The following is a 17842-nucleotide window of genomic DNA, read 5'->3' as shown; positions in this document are numbered from 1 at the left end:
CAGCGGTTCCTCGGACTCCGTACAACAAACAGGAAAACCTCCCGCCGGGAGGGAGGGCTGCGAGGAGTTGTAATGCGCTATTTCGGGGAAAACACTGGAAAAAGGCGCACGGTTTAATTTCATTCTGCCGCTCCGCCCTTGGCCTGAATAGAAAGGCAGAAACCAGGCTGGAGCTCGGCTCTCCGCCCCTCGCAGCGGCCGGAACGGGCACCACGGAGCGTTTTCTCCCCCCGCCCGGCGGCGCGCACAGGGCCGTGCCCAGCGATGAGCTCAGCCGGCCCGCGCCCTTAGCCCCGCCCACCCCGCCTTGACCACGCCCACAACTCGCATTTTCGACGTTATCCCCGCCCACTTCTGCGTTATCCCCGCCCACCTCAAGACAAACCGCCCCCGCGCTTCGACCTCCGGCCCCGCCCATCGCCTCAGGCCACGCCCCCTTTCTGACCCCGCCCCCCTCCCGGCCCCGGGGCGCCGTGCGTTGTGGCGCGGGGCGGGGCGGGCCGCAGTCGCGCGGAGCGGGCGAGGCTGAGCGGCGGAGGTCCCGTCCCGGAGGCGGCAGCGGAGGGCGAGGCGACAAGCGGCGACGGCTGCAGCATGGCGCTGTCCGTGCCGGTCAACGGGCTGAAGGAGGGCGACAAGGAACCCGTCATCGAGCTCTTCGTCAAGGTACGCTCCGGGAGCGGCTCGGGGCGCTCCGCTCGTCGCTCGCACGCTTTCCCCTCTGAGCACCTCCCGCTCCCGTCCGCCGCTCTCCGTTCTCGGCTCCGGGCCGGGAGCGCCGCTGGGCGGCGGTGGGTGACGCCCGTGGCGCCGCGCGGGGCGGCCGCGCACAAAGGGCCGGGAGGGGCGGGGCGAGGCGGGCGGCCCCATCGGCCCCATCGGCCGTGGAAGGTTTGGCCGTCGTCTCCCGGTGCTGCGGGGTCCGGCGGTGCCGCTCCGCTGTTCCGTTCGGTGTCGGAAGTGCTGGGGATGAACGGTTCTTCCGTGCCCGGAGCTGCTTTGAACAGAGCCGCCCCAGAAACAAAGCGCGTTGGTGCTCCCGCTGAAGTTTCCTCGTGGTGCGGCTCCTCCGTCTCAGACGTCGGGAAACGCTCGGTGTCACCGCCCCGAGCGCGGGGACTCGGCCGAGGGGGCTGTGCCGGGTGAGGGGGAGCCCCGTCGGGTTGGACGTTGCCCTTTTCGGACTGTTGGTGCCGTCCGAGCGGTTGCTGATGGCACAAAGAGCCGTGCGGAGCCGCGCGAGGGGCGTTTCGCGCGTGGAAAGAGAGCAAAGCGTTGGTCCTGCTCGGTGTTGGAGCAGCGGAGATGTCGGTGTCTGCGGAAGGGAGAAAGCAGAGAGCGTTTCTGCCTCGCTCAGCCCCCAGCGTGGCCGTGCCGATGCCGTCTCCCTGGAGGAAACCTTCCTGCAGCGCTGCGAGCTGCCCGCCCTCGGGACCCGGTTCAGGTTAGGAAGCACTGGGGCTTATTTGCCTTCGTGCTCTTCAGGTAAGGGTTGTTTTCCTGGAAAATCCTGCAGAGGAAGATCACCTCCACCCCAAAGCCGCCCCGGCAGCTGCTGGCTGGGCGTTGCTGCCTGTCCCACGCTCTGCAGCCCTATGGGAGCAGTGGGTTTTGTGAAGCCCGCAGAAGCTTTGCTTGCTGCCCGTGTTGCCCTCATCCCTCCACGCGAACGGAGGAGCGCTGGGTTTGGGTTGAGGCTCTTTCTGTCGGTGGGAAGCTCTGTGTTTGTTTCACAGCTTCCCGCTCATTCCCTTTTTGGCGGAGCCTGGAGTTCCTGAGCGAGTGCAGGAACGGGTTGGTTGGAGGTTATTATCTGCACTGCACAGTGCCTGGGGTCTCAGCTCTGCCCCAGAGCTGTCAGCTGATCCCATGGGGCGGCAGAAGGACTTTGTGACCAAGGGAGGAATCCGTGCCAAATGTCTGCGGCTGAAGGGCGGCAACTGCATGAGCTGTGCACAGAGGATTGCAGCAGGGAGCCGGGGTGGCACGGCTGTGCTTACAGCTGGAGCAGGGGGAGCTGCCTGGCTTCGTGCCCGAGGGGTGGGGGTTGAGTCTTGTTATAACCCAGTGGGGTTCAGTTATGGGTATACAGGGCTGATCGATGCCTGCGGTGCCTTTGGGCCGTCTGTCGGAGCTGGTGTGATGGGCTGTGATGGAGGAGGGGACTGAGGTCAGAAAACACCTCCGTTATGGTGCTGGGACTGAGGTATTAACGTGTTGTTCCTTGGGCTCGCAGTGAGTAACTTCAGGAGCTGAGCTGTCTGCAGCCCCTTTTAAACTGAGTGCAGATGTTTTTCAGGTCTTTCCTCGGAGAGCTGGTAGGGGAAGCTAGCGGTATATCGGATTTCATTTAGTTTCCTCGTGTGTGTGCATGTATTATTAATGGGGGAGGCCTGATGATACGCCCCGGTGGTGTTTCAGAGTAGTGAAGTCTGCCTCACCACGAACTTGAGCTGAATACGACACGCAGAGGCCGCCTACGGTCGCAGTGGAGGAGTTTGTCTGCGGATTTTCCCTGTAAATAAAAAGCCTGCCCAATTGCTCTGGTCCAGCAGGACCACTCAGCTGTGGGAGCCACAGGACAGAGCCTGTGTACAAAGGAGGTGGGGATGGAAGCTGGCCACGACACGGCCTTTGGCATCCCAAGGGGGCAGGGAGGGGTCGTGCTGTGCTGGTAATAGCAAGGTGACAACAGGCGATCAGGGTGAGAGGAGAAAAACCCAATAAATTGGAGGTCTGTGGACGTCTACCTCTTGGCACTGGGCTGTAGTAGATGTAGGTGATCACTGAGGGATACGCTGCCTTCACCTGTGCAGCATGTGTGTGCCTGTGAATTAATTAGTCCTCAGCTTTCTGTCAGCTTTCAATGAGACGTGGCTGTGAAATTGGGCACCTGCTTTGAAAACCAGGTAGATTCTGTGCCTGACACAGTTTGTCTGCAGATCACTCTGTCTGTAGCTGTGAACTCAAGAGAACGTTTATTAAAACATCCTTTGCAAACTCCAGGTGGTTGTGTCAGAATCTTGTCCACGTTTTCACCAGTGTGAACTGCGCAGAAATTCGGCAGGTGAGCTCTTGGTCGTTTGGGATCCAGACCTGTTCATGTTGAGCTCGTGGCAGAGGGGGATGCACACAAGTGTGTGCTTTGTCTGAATTAGAGCATCAGTACGAGGAAGCAGCAAAGCTGGAGACAGCATTGCATCCCAGAGGCACTCCTGTTAGAGGCTGAAGGCTTCTCCATCCTTTGGCCACCAAGCCACGTGGGTTTGACTTCTGCTTCTGAGATTTCTCTTATCCTGAAACCTCAATGTCACCTGACATCTTATTGCTGAGCGAGAAACCAATGCTCTGGTTGAGATGATCCCCGGTGTGAGCCATCTTTCATTTTTATTTCCTTTCAAAGCAGTGGGAAATGGACCTGGAAGACATCTGATCCCTCAAGGGTGGTGCGGAGGAGCCGTGGTTGCTCAGTCAGGAGCTGCCAGTCATGGCCATGGGGGGCACCAGAGGGGCCATGGGGGGCACCGGAGGGGCCATGGCCACAGTGGTGTCCTCCGGGCACTAGTCTGGTGGTGAGGGATGCACCTCCTCACCTCTGCCCCCCCATGAGGGAAATGCTCTGTGCCCAAGGGTTGAGAAGAATGAGAATCCTCTTAGAGGAGCTGGCCTGTTGGGAGGTAAAGATAGCTGACAGCAGACGTGAGGAATGCATGTGGGAGGTGTGGTAATCCCTCGTGGGCAGTGTCGGTGCTGCCCTGGGCCCGGCCTGGCGTGCTGAGGGGCGGCCATGCTGCTGCCCCCCATGTGGGCCCAGGAGCTGTGGGTCTGCAGCTCTGTTTCACCACCGAGCTCAGATGCTGAGGGCTCTGTCGTCTCTGGGAGCGCAGCCAGGGGACATCGTTGGACTTTCAGCTCCGCAGCAATCTCTGCGCCCTGGCGGACTTCGTACTCTGGGGTTGCAAGTTATAAGATGAGGTCTGAGTGCTCCGTTCCCTCCGATGTGTGCAATCCACTCCTGTCACACGAAGCAACAGCACCAGGCCTGCACTCTTCGGCACCAGCATCAATCTGAGCACCCCCAAACGTGATCGCTTTGTCTCAAAGTGAGCCCCACGTCATGTTCTCTTCCTCTAAAAGATAATGGTTCGTTTCTTTAAACTTGTTTTGATTTCTTATTTATTTCCACCCCCCCCCGTCCCCATTTCGGGTCACACACACTGTGGCACAGTGTGATTGTTGGAGCTCTGAATGCTGTGTTTGTTTATGCAGGAGTTAAAAGCATAAACCAGGCTGCTGTGAATGACCCCTGTCTTTGTTCTCCAGGAGTTCAGCCTGATTCCTCATATTGTTGGCGAGACAAAGGGCGAGGAGAGGAAATGACTCCGTTCAGTGCTCCGAATGTCCATATTAGGTATAAACTAAATATAGGAGTGTAATCCAGGAGTGAAGTCATATCTGTGTGTTTTCATGGGAAGAGCTAATGAGATCAGTCAGTGCTACTGGACCGGCTTCAGAGCTTTTTGGCTCCGTTAAGGACTTGCTATTTTGGCTAGACTTCGGCCTGTGCTTCGGGGAGCTGCTATTTTTAAACCGAAGGAAATCGGGTTTTTTTTTTACGTGTTTGTCTAAAAATAAAGTGGAAGAAAGCGTGAGTACGTTTCTGTGGTCCTTCTAAGTGATGTTTTAGCTGCCCTAGAGTGACACACTGAGCTGGGTCCTAATGAGGCAGAGCATCCCAAAGGAGGAAGTTCTGCTCTGCAAATGAAGAGCTCGGATCCTGATGCCCGAGGGGTGCGGGACACACGGATGTGTCTTTCAGTGCTGGCACTGGAGATAGAAGCAGCAGCAGCAAGCACGCCTCCCTCCAAACCTCTCTGCTTTAGCAGCTCCAGAATAAGGATTTCCACTCCTGTTTCAGCCCGAGATGATGTTTTCTCCTTGCTGGAGCTTTTGAGTGCCCCATTAGTGGGGGGTACTGCTGCAGAACTGCAGCTGTGCTTCAGTGAGCTTGGAGAATTTGAGCGATGTTTTCGTTTCCAGGCGGTCCTTCCGTGGCTGTTTTCTTTCTGCTTTTGTTTTCTGCCAGTTGGTTTTTAGCTGCACTGCTGCTTTCACATGTTGGAACTCCCAAGCAGTGGATTTTCTATCGAGAATCCCATAGGAGTGAATAGTCAGCAGTGTACTTGTCAGTTTCCTACTTAACACTGCAAGGATACTGCAGAGCATGTTTGGGTTGATTTGGCCACGTTCATCTTCCCTAGGTTTGTTGCAGGTGAATCACTTCGTCAGGCGTGTTGCCTTGGTGTGAAAGGGGTGCAGAAGGTGAGCTTGCTTACTTTTCCTACATGAGATCAGGAGAAGGTCGTGTGTGAACCATCTGCAATAACCCCAAAGTTTTGTATTCATGACATGGAATTGATTTCTCCGCTGAAGAAAACAGTGGGTAGGATTCAGTGCGTGTTTTGGTCTGACTCCACATCTGATTCTCCCAAAGGATGAACGTGGTGCAGTGTCTTTCCTCCAAAGATCTACAAGTGCTTAATTAATTCCTACTGAATCACGAAGTCACTTTGATGCATCCTGTGAGTCCCACAGCCTTTTTCCCCCCAAAGCTTTACGCTGGATGAGGTAGCAGTAAGCCACACGAAGCTGCCCGAGGCAAAGCTGCTAATCATTCTGATAGGAGCGGCCCTGCAAGGCTAAATACAGCTTCATCCTAAAATGGTCAGCTGCTGTACGAGTCTGACACAGTGGTGGCTCTGGGGAAAGGCAGCAACTGGAGGGGCTGTTTGAATGGGCTGATGAGTGTTTCCTTTCCCGGTGCCATGGTCGGATCCCCAGCACTTGCAGGGAGCTCCATCTGTTCGTTCATTTGCTTTTTGAGTTGATGTGGATGTTGGCTGGTGGTAAATCAAGGTGATGCAGCTCACCCAGAGCCAGCGGTGCTGAGGTTGCTTCTCCCCTGGGTGGGGTGGGTGACGATCATCATATGGAAACCACAAGTTAATCATCATGGACTTTCGTATTGGCAGATTGTTCCAGGCAGGGGCACGCCCAACCTGATGGAGCATTACCAAGCTTTGAGCTCCCTTGTAAAGACTGAAGAGAGGGGGATATGCTCATCCATATGGCTCAAATGGGGACCTGTGGCAGAGCCCTGCCTGCCCCTCCTCCTGCACATCTTATCTGCAAGCCTTGCCCTGCAGGCAGCACGGAATTCTGTTTATCCTGCTCGGTGAGATAAAAGCCCAAGCTGAGCTGGAAGGATTGAGGCTGATACTCCCAGGCTGCTCTCTGTGTCCATGTGGGGAATGCTGGACCGCTCCTTTCTGCGTTTCCAGCCCTGGGCCTGGAGCTGTTGTGTGTTTTTTGCTCAGATCACTTTGTTAGTTTCCCATCATCTGTTTCCTTTTAAAGCACTGCTCCACATCGGATTATTTGCTTATTTTATGAATGAGCTCACTGCTCGTGAGACATGCAGGAGTGATGGTTATCTGCTCTTTGGGGCAGTGGGCACACATCGTGCTGCTTTTCTCATGTCAACTTCCCAGCAGAGTATTATTTTTTCAGTTAAAACTGAGGCACAGATTGCTGGATTCAAGACTTGATCTTTTATCGTTGTTTTGATTTTTTTTTTTAGTCTGTTTGCTTGAAATTCCATCTATTGCAGCAGAGAAAACTGCTCTGAGGTGGCTCTCGCAGGGACATCCCCCAAACCATCTCCCTCCAGAAGTCCACGTGTGACCCGAGGAGCATTGCATTGCCTTGGCAGCACAGTGCTGCTCCCAATGACACGTAGTGGAGGTCTGAGCAGCAGCTCCTGCTGCATCCAATGCAGGCAGATACGAATGGGCCTCTTGGGCAAGCACTTACAAAGCAGAATCCCTTGCCTCGAGAGCATTGAAGCCAGAAGTTTCTTGGCGTTCTGACCACATTCCTTTTCCAGTATGTGCTCAGAATAACTTGGGACTTTTTGGAGCAGAAGTGGGACAGCCCTTTGAATACAGATAGAAGGGTCTGCGCTTGGTTAAGCTGTTCAGTTGCAGCTTTGAAAATGCATTCGTTTTTGTGAAGGTTACTGTTGGTTGGTGGAAAATCCTTTTCCTTTTCTGATTTGAGCAGTCTAAAAAGCCCATAACACTCTGACCAAAGCAGATGCTGTCGAATTGGTTGTTCATTCTGAATATTACTCTGATGCTGGGAGAGAAGAGAAGCTTCAGTACGAGTCAGTATTATGGGATAGATGTGCTTGACCTTTTTTGGTCCTCATTGGAATTGCTTTGGGATTGGCCCTACTGAAAGCCACAGCTCTGTGCTCTGCCCCAGTGTCCCAGCTGTGTTCTGCCCTATTGGAGGGCCGTGTATTTCAGCTGCGATCATTCAGTCTTCCCCTGGAAATAATAAAGCTCTGTGGTGGAAATAGATCATGTGAAAGGAGATGTGGGGTGCAGGTGAGATGAGACCTCAGCAGCATGTGTCGTGTGAGCTGGCTCTGCTGGCTTTGGTGTCAGAAGTGCTGAATTAAAGATGAGGAGTGAGCAGAGCTCTGTGTCCTTAGGGGTGGCTTTGTGGGCTTAGCTTGGGCAGTGCTTGCTCACACTTGAAGGCTGAGATCAGTTCTGTATCATAGAATCATTTCTGCTCCAATGTGTAAATTGATCTGGGGAGTAAAATACAGATATCTCACTTAGGGTGAAACGATGTGTTTTCAATATTGCTTTTAAAAGGGACACTGGGGTCGAACATGAACACCCCTAAGAACAGAGAGCTGTTGGGTGTACACTGCAGAGGGAAGGTTTCCTTTGTGGTGGGATCAGGAATACAGCTCCAATCCCCGTGGTGGTCACACACACAACAGAAAGCTGTGCATTGAGTTGGACAGAGCTGATGCCCAGGCTGGCTGCTCTCTGCTTTCAGGAGCTGCTTTTAGGATTTGGTGTCCCAGATGTCGAGGCTTGAAGTCCCCGGGATAAAGGAGGCAGTTTGTGATGTATGCAAAGCAAAAAAAGCAAACAAAACCCGGCAGTTTTTTCTTCTTCAAACACTCATTGGTGGAAGTGGTAAAGGTTTTGAGAAAAATGGCTCCGTGGTGTCCACTGCAAAGCACGAATCCTTGTGTTCTGGTGACAACTCATCTGCAGAAAGGCATTTGGATTTCTCTGAGTTTAAGACACTTGGGCTGAAAAGCTTTCTTGTCTCCCTGCCCTTTGGGAGTGCTGCTGCTCTGCTCTGTCTCTTGCACAGTCTTTGCTCTCCCCTCCTGGGCCCCTGCTCAGTGGCCGGGAACTGGCAGAGAGCTGGAGCAAAAGCGATTCGTTTGGTGAGTGCCCAAACCTCACTCTGTTTTTGTCTGAATGGATCCCATCCAGTCAGTGCCCAGGCTTTGCATTCAGCCCTTCCACTCCTCTGCTCACATCATTGTCTGGTGTACTTGGGCACAGGAGGACAGTCAGTGTGATCTGGTGACAGCAGCACTGGAGGAATCAGCTGATGTCTAAAGACCAGGTTGATTCAAGTCATTCCTGGAAGTGTGCTGATAATAATATGCCAAATCCTGTCATTCTTTTTATAACAAAGTGCACGTGAAGATGCACAGCAGCCTCAACTCCTGAACCAGGCTCAGACTTTACAGCAGAACCCAAGGTTTCCAGTGTCTGCTTCCACCCCACTGAAAACTCACCCTGTCCATCTCAGTGTCAGAGCAGTGATGGTGCCATCACCAGATGCCCTGGGGTGGCTCACTGCTGTCGTACAATAACCTTTCTTGTGGCTGAACTTGTTGATAAGTTTCCTATTAAAAGATCTCTTCGGAATATTACCGTATGAGCAGCGAAGTCGCAGTGTGTGCAGCTCTGCTCTTCCTTTAACACCCGCGGTGCAGCCAAGATTCAGAGCTGCTGGCTGCTGTGGGCTCGCTGCAGAGCTCAGCAGTGAGATGAGCCATGGGCTGGAGGATGGCTGCAATTCATGGGTGCACCAAGGAGAAGGCGAAAGAATCGATCCAGCAAATGGCACTGGGAAACTGCTGTCGAATGCGTGGCTGCTCAGTGTGAGCTGTGCTGTAGTGTGTCTGCGACTAAAATCAACAGGGTGGGACGAGAGGAGAGCCCATAGAGCTGGAATGTGACAGAGGACCTGTGTGTGAGGTGTGTTACGTGCTCTGAGGGCACTTAGCTTTGTGTGTTGTGTGGGGTTCCCTTTGGGTGCATTGGGAGCGTTCCTGCGATGTGCAGGAAGAGCTGAGGATGTGCAGGCAGCAAAGCCCATGATTTGCTACCGAGCCTGACCCTGCACGAGGAGCTCTCAGGAGCTGTGTATGTGGCACAGTGGCACCTTCTAACAGCTGTGATCTGCTCTCTCCTGCAGGCTGGCAGCGACGGGGAAAGCATAGGAAACTGCCCTTTCTCTCAGAGGCTCTTCATGATCCTTTGGCTGAAGGGAGTGGTGTTCAGTGTCACAACAGTCGACCTGAAGAGGTAAGGAATGCTGGGTGCATCTCAGGAGCAAGAGGACAGTTGGTGTAATGGATGTTTGCATGGGGCTTCTAAGTCTTGCATGGCTTATTTTCTGAAAGATAAATAATATATATAATCCTTAGAAATACTAAGCAACAACCACGGTGCAAATGTTAGAAGTGTCTGTAATCCAAATGAATGGGTTGGTAAAGTGTCTTCAATACGTTGAATTGAATTCTTCTCCTGCAAAGCTCATCAGTAACGTGGGGTCTCTGCAAGCAGAGTGCTGCAGGTAGCAAGGCTTTGACCAAACAGCCAGTGAGTGCTCTGGATAACTGTCACAAATAATAACGTGCAGCCCACCCCTCTCTTTAAGGATGTTGAGGTGAGGTTGGTTATTGTGCAGTGAGAATGTGGGAATGGCAGAGTGCTGCACATCACCTGAACTGTATTGTCTGTATCTGTGGAAGGAATACCTGAGTGGGTGAGAAGGGAGAGGTGGGAACGGAGGGATCTCGGTTTACTGAGGTTGGGTGTACTTTTGTTGGAAGCAGTAATGCCCCATTCAGCAGAGGTCTGCTTGTCTCTGGTGGGAACAGGGTTTGCACAGCACCAGTGTGACATCAGTGGCTGAACTCTCTAGGAGGAGAAACTGCTAGTGCACACAAAGCTGGTTTTTAAGAAGTAAAGCCAATGGAAACGCAGCGTTCTCCAAAGAACTGAGTGTAAAATGTGTGAATCCTGCCAGACTTACCCTCTTCTTTTAATCTCGTTTTGAAGGGAGTGACTTGGTTTGCTTTCACTTCAAGAAATAACACATCCTCCACTCTGCCCCTCCGTTCTGACTCTGACAATGCTGGCTTTCAATTACCAGTATTACCTAATGCTCTGCAGTAGGACTGAGGCAGACCACTCCAACTGAGGGTAAAGAAAAAGCAGCTTTTGTCCATTGTTTGCATTCGTAGCAGCTTTAAGATGCTCTTTGGCCAACGTGGGGTGTTACTACAGACACAGTTACTGCTGCCAGCACGCACACCCTGAGCACATCACATCCTCCATGCAGGGCTGTGTGTAGTTTGGGAAGCAGGAGCAGAGCTTGTGCTGTGTTTTGCTTGTAGGTTTTGGGCTTCGTTTACTCTTAAGATGACATTACTTCACCTGTTGCAGTCACCTGGAGAAGAAATCAGAAGGTTTAAAGAGCTGTTTTGTGTTTGGAAGTGTCAGTGCTGTTGACCCTGTGTGAGAAATACCATAAAAATGCCACAGGTTTCTGTTGGATCATTTCTATTTGGCTTCCTTTGGCAATTTTGAGTTAATTGATGGGGAAGCGTGGGATGTAAAACTAATGTTTAGAATAGGAGTTGGTTGTAGGTGTTTAAAGCCATCCTTTCTTACAGGTGAGAAAGCTTTCTGTCACGTTTTCTTCTTTGTGTTGAGATAGGAAAAGCACAGAATGCGTGCAGGACTGCAGAGCTGCACAGGAATAAGTCAGATGAGCTCTGCGTTGTGTTGCACACTGAACATCCCCTGGTGAGCGAGAAGAGGGAGCACTGAGGCCAATTCAGGTTTGCATAGAGGATGATGCAAACTCAGTTTCTTCTGATAAAGCTTTAGAAGAGGGAGAGACCAACAAACAGAACCGTTCTGGGTGGCTTCATAGCTCATTGCAGCTCATTGCAGCATGCCAAGTTCAGCCAACTGCTCGAGTGGAAATGTTTTATGGTGGTGTTTTGTCCCCTGTTGGCATGACCTGAATGTGATAAGCATTGGATGGACTCTGCCTTAGCACTTGTAATATTGTCATAGGAAACTGATCTCACAAATCCATTGTTGAAGCTAATTACTGTGTTGGAGCATGTAGGCTTGTTCAAGAAGCAGGTAGCAGTGCTTTTTGCATCTGACTTTATTGTGCTGGCTAAAAGGGGACAGGGTTTCCTTGCAAAGCATGCTCCTCAGTGTGACTTCTGCTCAGGGGTAAAAGCAGCTCTGTCCATGCAGCTCAAAAGGTCAGGGCTGGATGCAACAGCTCACAAGTTAATAACTTGGGATGCTGGAAAAAATGAGTCTGGTTTGATGGACTTCGTGACACGTATTTTTCCCTTCCCTTCTTGCCCTGAGCGTCACACTGCTCTAACAGAGAACATTGTGCAGCCCTCAGTTCTGCTCTGAGGACACAGCATAAGCACATGGGCAAGCAAACAGAGTGGGAACTGCAGCACTGTTGAAGAAATAACGTGTTTCTTCCCTCTGTTTGGTCAGACAGAGCCTTTATTCTTTCCCTTCACAGAAGCAGCATTTCATCTGATTTGTGCTGCTGACCAGTGGAGTTACAGTACATAAATCATCCTGAGAGCATGGTTGGGCTTGTAGAGCACTCAGGGCCGGGCTGCATTCAGTTGGGTTTCGAAATCCCCTTTTTAAACATCTTGATTGTGCAGTTTTTAGTTGGCAGACTAAGATTAAATAGAGAAGTAAATATTAAAGACTGCCCAGGGCTGAGTGCACCTTCAGCAGCGTGAAATGCTGCTTAGGAACCGGTGGCAGAGTTGGGTTTGGGTTTGTTTCCTGCTGGTGTGTTCTTCACATTGCTCTTTGGGCTCTCATTTCAGTACTGTCACAGCTGTAAATCACAGAGTGGATGTCAGTGTGCATCACATGGGAGCTGGACCAGGTGACCCTGAAGGGTCCCTTCCAACCCAGACAATTCTCTGATTCTGTGTCAGATTTGGGGCTGGCTTTTACCTAATCTTCAAGAAATGATTCAAACAATGAGTGTTGCTTTGGTTTGTGGTGAAGCCATGGCCTGTTTGTGGCTATTCTGTAGCCAAACTCTGATGCTAAGGAGTTTGCCCATGTGGTTAGTGATAGCTGGCTGCCTAAACCTGTGCTCCTACCTCCGAACACCACAGCCAGCTCTGGAGCAGTGCTACCTGCCATGGCATTGCTTCGAGTGGTTAAGGAGTACTTTTTCTACTACAACTCTGGTGGTCCTCCTGTGTTGGTTTTTAATGTGACATCTCCTTTGAGGAGTGTTATCTAGGCAAAATGCAGAACTGGAAGTGAGCCACAGTGACTTCCTATAATTGTTGTGGGATACAGAGCTGTATTTAAGTGAAGTGTTTGGCTGAAGTTGACGTTTTCCCCAGTGGCAGAGCTTAAATCCTATAAGTAAGAGGGCAGCGACAATGCATGCTTTGTGGAAGCATAAGAATCGACTGAAAATGGTTAATTTCTTGTATTAACATCTGACTTCTGCCACCTGGCCAAAAGCAGGGAAGTTAATGGTCTTAAGTATGAAAATCCCTTTTCTTACTCAGTTTTTACATGAACAAGAAGCCAATCCTGCCCTAAGTACTCCATGGCACTGTGTCCTGTTACTGCTTCCCTGCAGTGGGCAGGAGGGGAGACTGTGGCAGGGGACCTCAGTCTTGTAAGAAAAGCTGCATTTCCAGGACAGACCTGTTGCTGTGCTGCTCAGCAGTGTTCAAGTGCCATCCCCAAAAGCACTGCTTTCTCCTGCTGACTGTGTTTGTGCACATTACCAACCTGTTTCCTTGCACAGCATGGCCAGGAGGCTTTCCAGCCCTGCTGGAGGAGAGAGAAGCTAATTACTTATGGAGCAGAGTGCCTTAGCTCAGCTAGGGTTGGTACAGCAGGAGCTGGAGCAAACCTTCCAGCAGCAAGAGGCATCAGCAAACTTGCATAGAAATAGCTGAGTGTTTGAAGATGGTTCTGCGTTTCTCTTGGATGTAGTCAGGGTAACATCCAGCATACACTTCTCTTTGCCCAAGTGTGCTTGGTACTGTTTGGAAATAGCTTACTTTTTTTGCTGGTGGAAGCTTCAGGCATGTCATTTTTAAATGTGATGTTTAAAAATCACCTTGCCTGGAGCCAGAGGCTGTGCTCACAGCTAGTTCTTACGTAGGGCTCTTTCTGGTTTGGTTATTTGCAGAGGAGCTCTGTGCAGAGTGGGGTGGGATTATCTCTGCCAGCAGATTACGCTATATATAAACTCTGTAGTCCAGATCTTGGAAAGGAGAAAGTGTGTTGGGGGTGTAGTGGTGCATATCTCCCTGTCCCAGCCATGCTCTTCAACACTGTACCATTGGCTTGAGGAAAAAACCCATCCAGAAGGATGTAGGAAGGGGGCAGTTTTTCTTAAGCATTTGAAATGAATTGTTGGTAAGAAAACATATTAATTGAGATGTGAAGTTGCTTTTCCAAAGAGAACTGGTGATACGTTTTCTAAACTGCCAAGAAGTTGGAAACTTCCAGCAGTGCTTTTGGGATCGTAGCATGGAAAAATAAGGTCGTGGATGTCCCAAGCTTACTCCTGTATTCCTTTATATTTCACCCTAGAAAACCAGCAGACCTTCAAAATTTGGCTCCAGGCACTCATCCGCCCTTTATAACTTACAATGGTGAAGTCAGAACAGATGTGAATAAGATTGAAGAGTTCCTGGAAGAAGTTTTGGCTCCGCCAAAGTAAGTGTTCAGATGAGAATTTGTCACCTTAGAGTAGATGGGAGTGTCCTCTGAGTGTCCCTGCACTCATTAGGAAGTGCTTTGGCATCTGTAAGTTGAAGATGGGGCTTTGGGGATAGCTGGGAGTCCTCTGTAAGCAGATGGATTGTGGATGATCACACAGAACTAATGATTACAAAATTGGAAATCATTTTCTCACATCCAGTTCCTTTGTATTGGACACGATGGTGAGTCCTGGTGATAAGAGTGCTTAGGACTTGGAAGTTATGGTTGAAAATCCTGAATACTTCTCGAGATAATTAGATTACACAGCACGAGAGTGTGAAATGTGGGCTCTAAACTACAGCCACAGGGCAGTGGCAAAGGGCAGGCACTGCCTTTAGCGTGGCAAGGCCTTCCTCATATGTTGAAAGATCTGGAGCCCCTGATTTTCTGGGACTTCAGATGTCAACTCGAGAAGAATCCCCTGCAAACTGGAAAGAGGGAACAGCATTTCATCCTTCACCTCTTTGCTCTGCCCCGTTGTGACACAGCTCTGCTGACAGAGCCTTCTCTCGTTGCTGTTTCAAACACTGCTGGAGGCAAACACTTGGTTCAGAAAGCAGCAGCATGCTTTTGTTTTCCTCTGAGGTGCTGGGTTTCAAAACCTCTCCCTTGATGGCAGCACGTGCTGTTTCCTGCAAGGTGTCATTTCCCACAAGTTGATATCTGTATGGTGACCATCGTGCTGAAGGTGCTGGAAGGATTGAGTCCTTTTTGCTTTCTAGATACCTGAAGCTTTCTCCAAAGCACCCGGAGTCCTACACTGCTGGGATGGATATCTTTGCCAAATTTTCTGCATTTATCAAAAATTCCAGGCCAGAGGCTAACGAAGGTAGGTGTGTGCAGTCAGCACTGTGCATGCATTGCTGCGTTTTCTCATCGTGTTATTTGCATCCCATGCGATCTTTCCATTGCACTGAGCTGAAAAACAGCTGCTACAGAAGACAAGGAGGAGGCAGTGACTTTCACACAGATGTATTCCAGCGTTGTGCTCTGCCCTGGCAATAACTGGGTGTGTTCTGTGTGTGTTTCGGAGTGGCAGAATAGCTGTGTGCTTTTTCTCTTGCTGAGAAATGCTTTTTGTTTCTGTGGGTTCTGCTGCCCTCTGCTGCTGTACGTACAGAACCTCTGCAGCTGCGTGCTCAGCTCTGCCTTGCAGCTGAGCATGTGACATTAAAGAGATTATGTTTAAATGAATAGCTTAGCTTAATGCTAATTACTTTAAGCTAGTTAGGAAAAGTCTTAAGAAACTGACATAAGCCACTTTTTAAACCAAAAATAAACACTCTTAGTGCATTTCAAAGTGGTGCAAGCTCATGTGCAAAGCAACTTTTAGATAACCTGCATCTGTGTGATATGTTGAGGGATCCCAGTTCAGTTTCAGTGTTCCAACTCACCGCAAGTGACTTCCAAGTCAACACTTAGTAGTGGTTCTGCCACAGAAATTGTGCAAGGACCAGCAGTCCTCCACTGTACCATCTGTTCTGTGGCAGTGGGGATTTTACATTTCACATCTGGTATTAGAAAGGTTATTTTGCTTTGAAATTTGCTTGCTCTAGTTTAATTTCCTTTCTTTTTCTTGTTCTCAACTCCTTCCTCTATAGGCTTAGAACGTGGCCTCTTGAAAACCCTGCAGAAGTTGGATGAGTACCTGAACTCTCCTCTTCCTGACGAGATAGATGAGAACAGCATGGAGGATATTGCGGTTTCTACCCGCAAGTTTTTGGATGGCAATGAGATGACACTAGCAGACTGCAACCTGCTGCCCAAACTACACATTGTGAAGGTGAATGACCTGCAGGGTGTTACATGAGGGCAAAGCACTTAGGGTGCATGACACGCTGGAGTCCAACTCGTTCCAGGGATGTGTAGAATCCCACCTAAATTTAAGTGCAGTATCAACTGAAAGCTGTAGTAGCGATGATTTAAAGAGCTCAGTGGGGGAAAAGAAAGTCTGGAAAGCTGGAGGGAGATAGCACAGGGCAAGTGCAGGAGAGGAGATGGATCTGTGTGATTGTGGCTTGGTCTCTTCTCACTGCTTCCAGTGACCTTTGTACGTTTTGTACTGCAGATGGAGCCACAGATTAAGCTTCTGCCTGGATGCAGGAGCGTTTACTTTGGTGAGGACAGAATCAAAGACTGAGGCAGAGTGCTGTCGGGTCTGGGCATATCCCAGAGGGACGGGTTCTGCAGAATGTGAACGCATGTTGGAAGAGCAACAGAGCGAGGGAATGATGAGAGATGGAGAAGTGGTTCAAGTGTGTCAGTTTGTGATCTCATTCTTCTGTTCCAGGTGGTGGCCAAAAAATATCGCAACTTTGAGATCCCCAAGGAAATGACAGGGATTTGGAGATACCTGACAAATGCTTACAGCAGGGATGAGTTCACCAATACCTGTCCTGGAGACAAAGAAATTGAAATAGCTTACAGTGATGTAGCCAAGAGACTCACTAAGTAAACAGCACTTGCAAAAGAGATGACTTCTTGTGTATTCCGTAACAATGCTTCTAACAGACTGCTCTTTTCATATAAGATAGCAATTTTGGGGTTGTTTTTTTTGTTTTGTTTTGTTTTGGGTTTTTTTTTTTTGCATGAACTTGCAGTTATTCAAAGTTATGGTGGATAGACCAGGTACAGTAATTACCTAAAGTTTGCAGACTTAATTATAGGCTTGGTTTTCCTTACCTCTTCTCGTGGCAAGTCATATTATTAATGCAGTTATGTTACTATGGTTGTGGGGTGCTGGATTCTTCAGTATGAAGGGTTCTCTTTCCCTCACTTCTTTACTTTGCAAACATTTGGTCCCCATCTATGAATTGGTCTAGGATACTGTCTTTCTGTATGGTACAAGGATTATTTATGTATTTTGGGATTTATTGCTCTTCAGAAGATCTATACACATTTGTCAAGCATACAACACATCGAGCTGTACCTGTCTGTCTATCCTAGTTACATATAGAAGGGAACTTACTCTCCAGAAAAGCCATTTGAGAACCATTTGGCAATGCTTTTAACGTAGGTAGATAGATATATAATAATTCTCTTGGATTGGAAACCACAGTAATGGTTGCGAATGGACTCACACATGAAACTTGGATTTGAATGGCCTCGAACATCAGGAAGTTTGAATCCAGGCTTGTGCACTCCAGCCAGGAGCTCACGGTGCATTTAGCTGTGTCTTCAAGAATGTGGTGAGATCAAACAACAGCAAAGCAATTGACAGCTTACACTTGTCCCAAATTCTGAGTTGCAGCAAATGAATACCTGTCAGGATGCCCTTTAACACCACGAAACCAAAAACGAATTGGATGCTTGCCATCTGTTCACCTTAAGCATTTCAAGTGGCTTTCTTTTTGGTAGTTAAGAGCCTTTATTTTGTATAGGCCTTTCTGGTGATATTTACTTAATCTTTGCTGTCATAAGCAAAATGTGTAAACATGAGTGATGAGCAGCTGCTGTACGTGGTGGATAGCAGTGCAATGATGGGCGATGCAAAACTGAACGCCGAGAGCCCTTCACGTGGGAGTCTTTCTGGGAACTTTTGTAAGCTGTTTCATGTGATTTTTGTCCTGAAGAAAGCTAAAGTGACCTTCAAAGATAACACTTGCCTTAAATTATAGTGTTCCCTGTTGTGGTTTTTGTTTTTTTAATCTGAAAAAAATATAATCTGTTAATTAGTCCTGTAAAGAAAGGGTGCGTGGGATCCAGTCCTGTACATAAGATTTACCTGAACTGCTTTCTGTGCATTTGGATTGCAGCTTTTGCATAATCGTAATCGTTGCACTACTATACATAAATCTTTTTACTGCAACATTGAGGAATAGCACTGCAGGTTTTTTTTTTTAAGAACCAATTTTCAA

At 49.5% G+C, this 17842-nt stretch overlaps 2 protein-coding genes across 2 annotated transcripts in view; one reads left to right on the top strand and one right to left on the bottom strand.

The window, feature by feature from the left end:
* The window catches only part of EPB41 (erythrocyte membrane protein band 4.1), a 200162-nt gene that overhangs the window by 139496 nt on the left and 42824 nt on the right, over positions 1-17842 (bottom strand). The gene's annotated exons all lie outside the window — the stretch shown is intronic.
* Positions 539-17793, top strand: CLIC4 (chloride intracellular channel 4). Its single transcript, XM_065744535.1, has 6 exons — positions 539-666; positions 9367-9476; positions 13815-13940; positions 14708-14814; positions 15587-15768; positions 16276-17793. Exons 1-6 carry the CDS (start codon positions 595-597, stop codon positions 16438-16440), a joined length of 762 nt encoding a protein of 253 aa, XP_065600607.1. The 5' UTR covers positions 539-594; the 3' UTR covers positions 16441-17793.

The sequence above is a fragment of the Cyrtonyx montezumae genome, unplaced genomic scaffold (genome assembly GCF_038088225.1).
Source record: "Cyrtonyx montezumae isolate F1298 unplaced genomic scaffold, pur_monq_1.0 scaffold_31, whole genome shotgun sequence".
Lineage (NCBI taxonomy): Eukaryota > Metazoa > Chordata > Aves > Galliformes > Odontophoridae > Cyrtonyx > Cyrtonyx montezumae.
The sequence above is the reverse complement of the archived record's forward strand: the minus strand, read 5'-3'. Positions and strand labels throughout refer to the sequence as shown.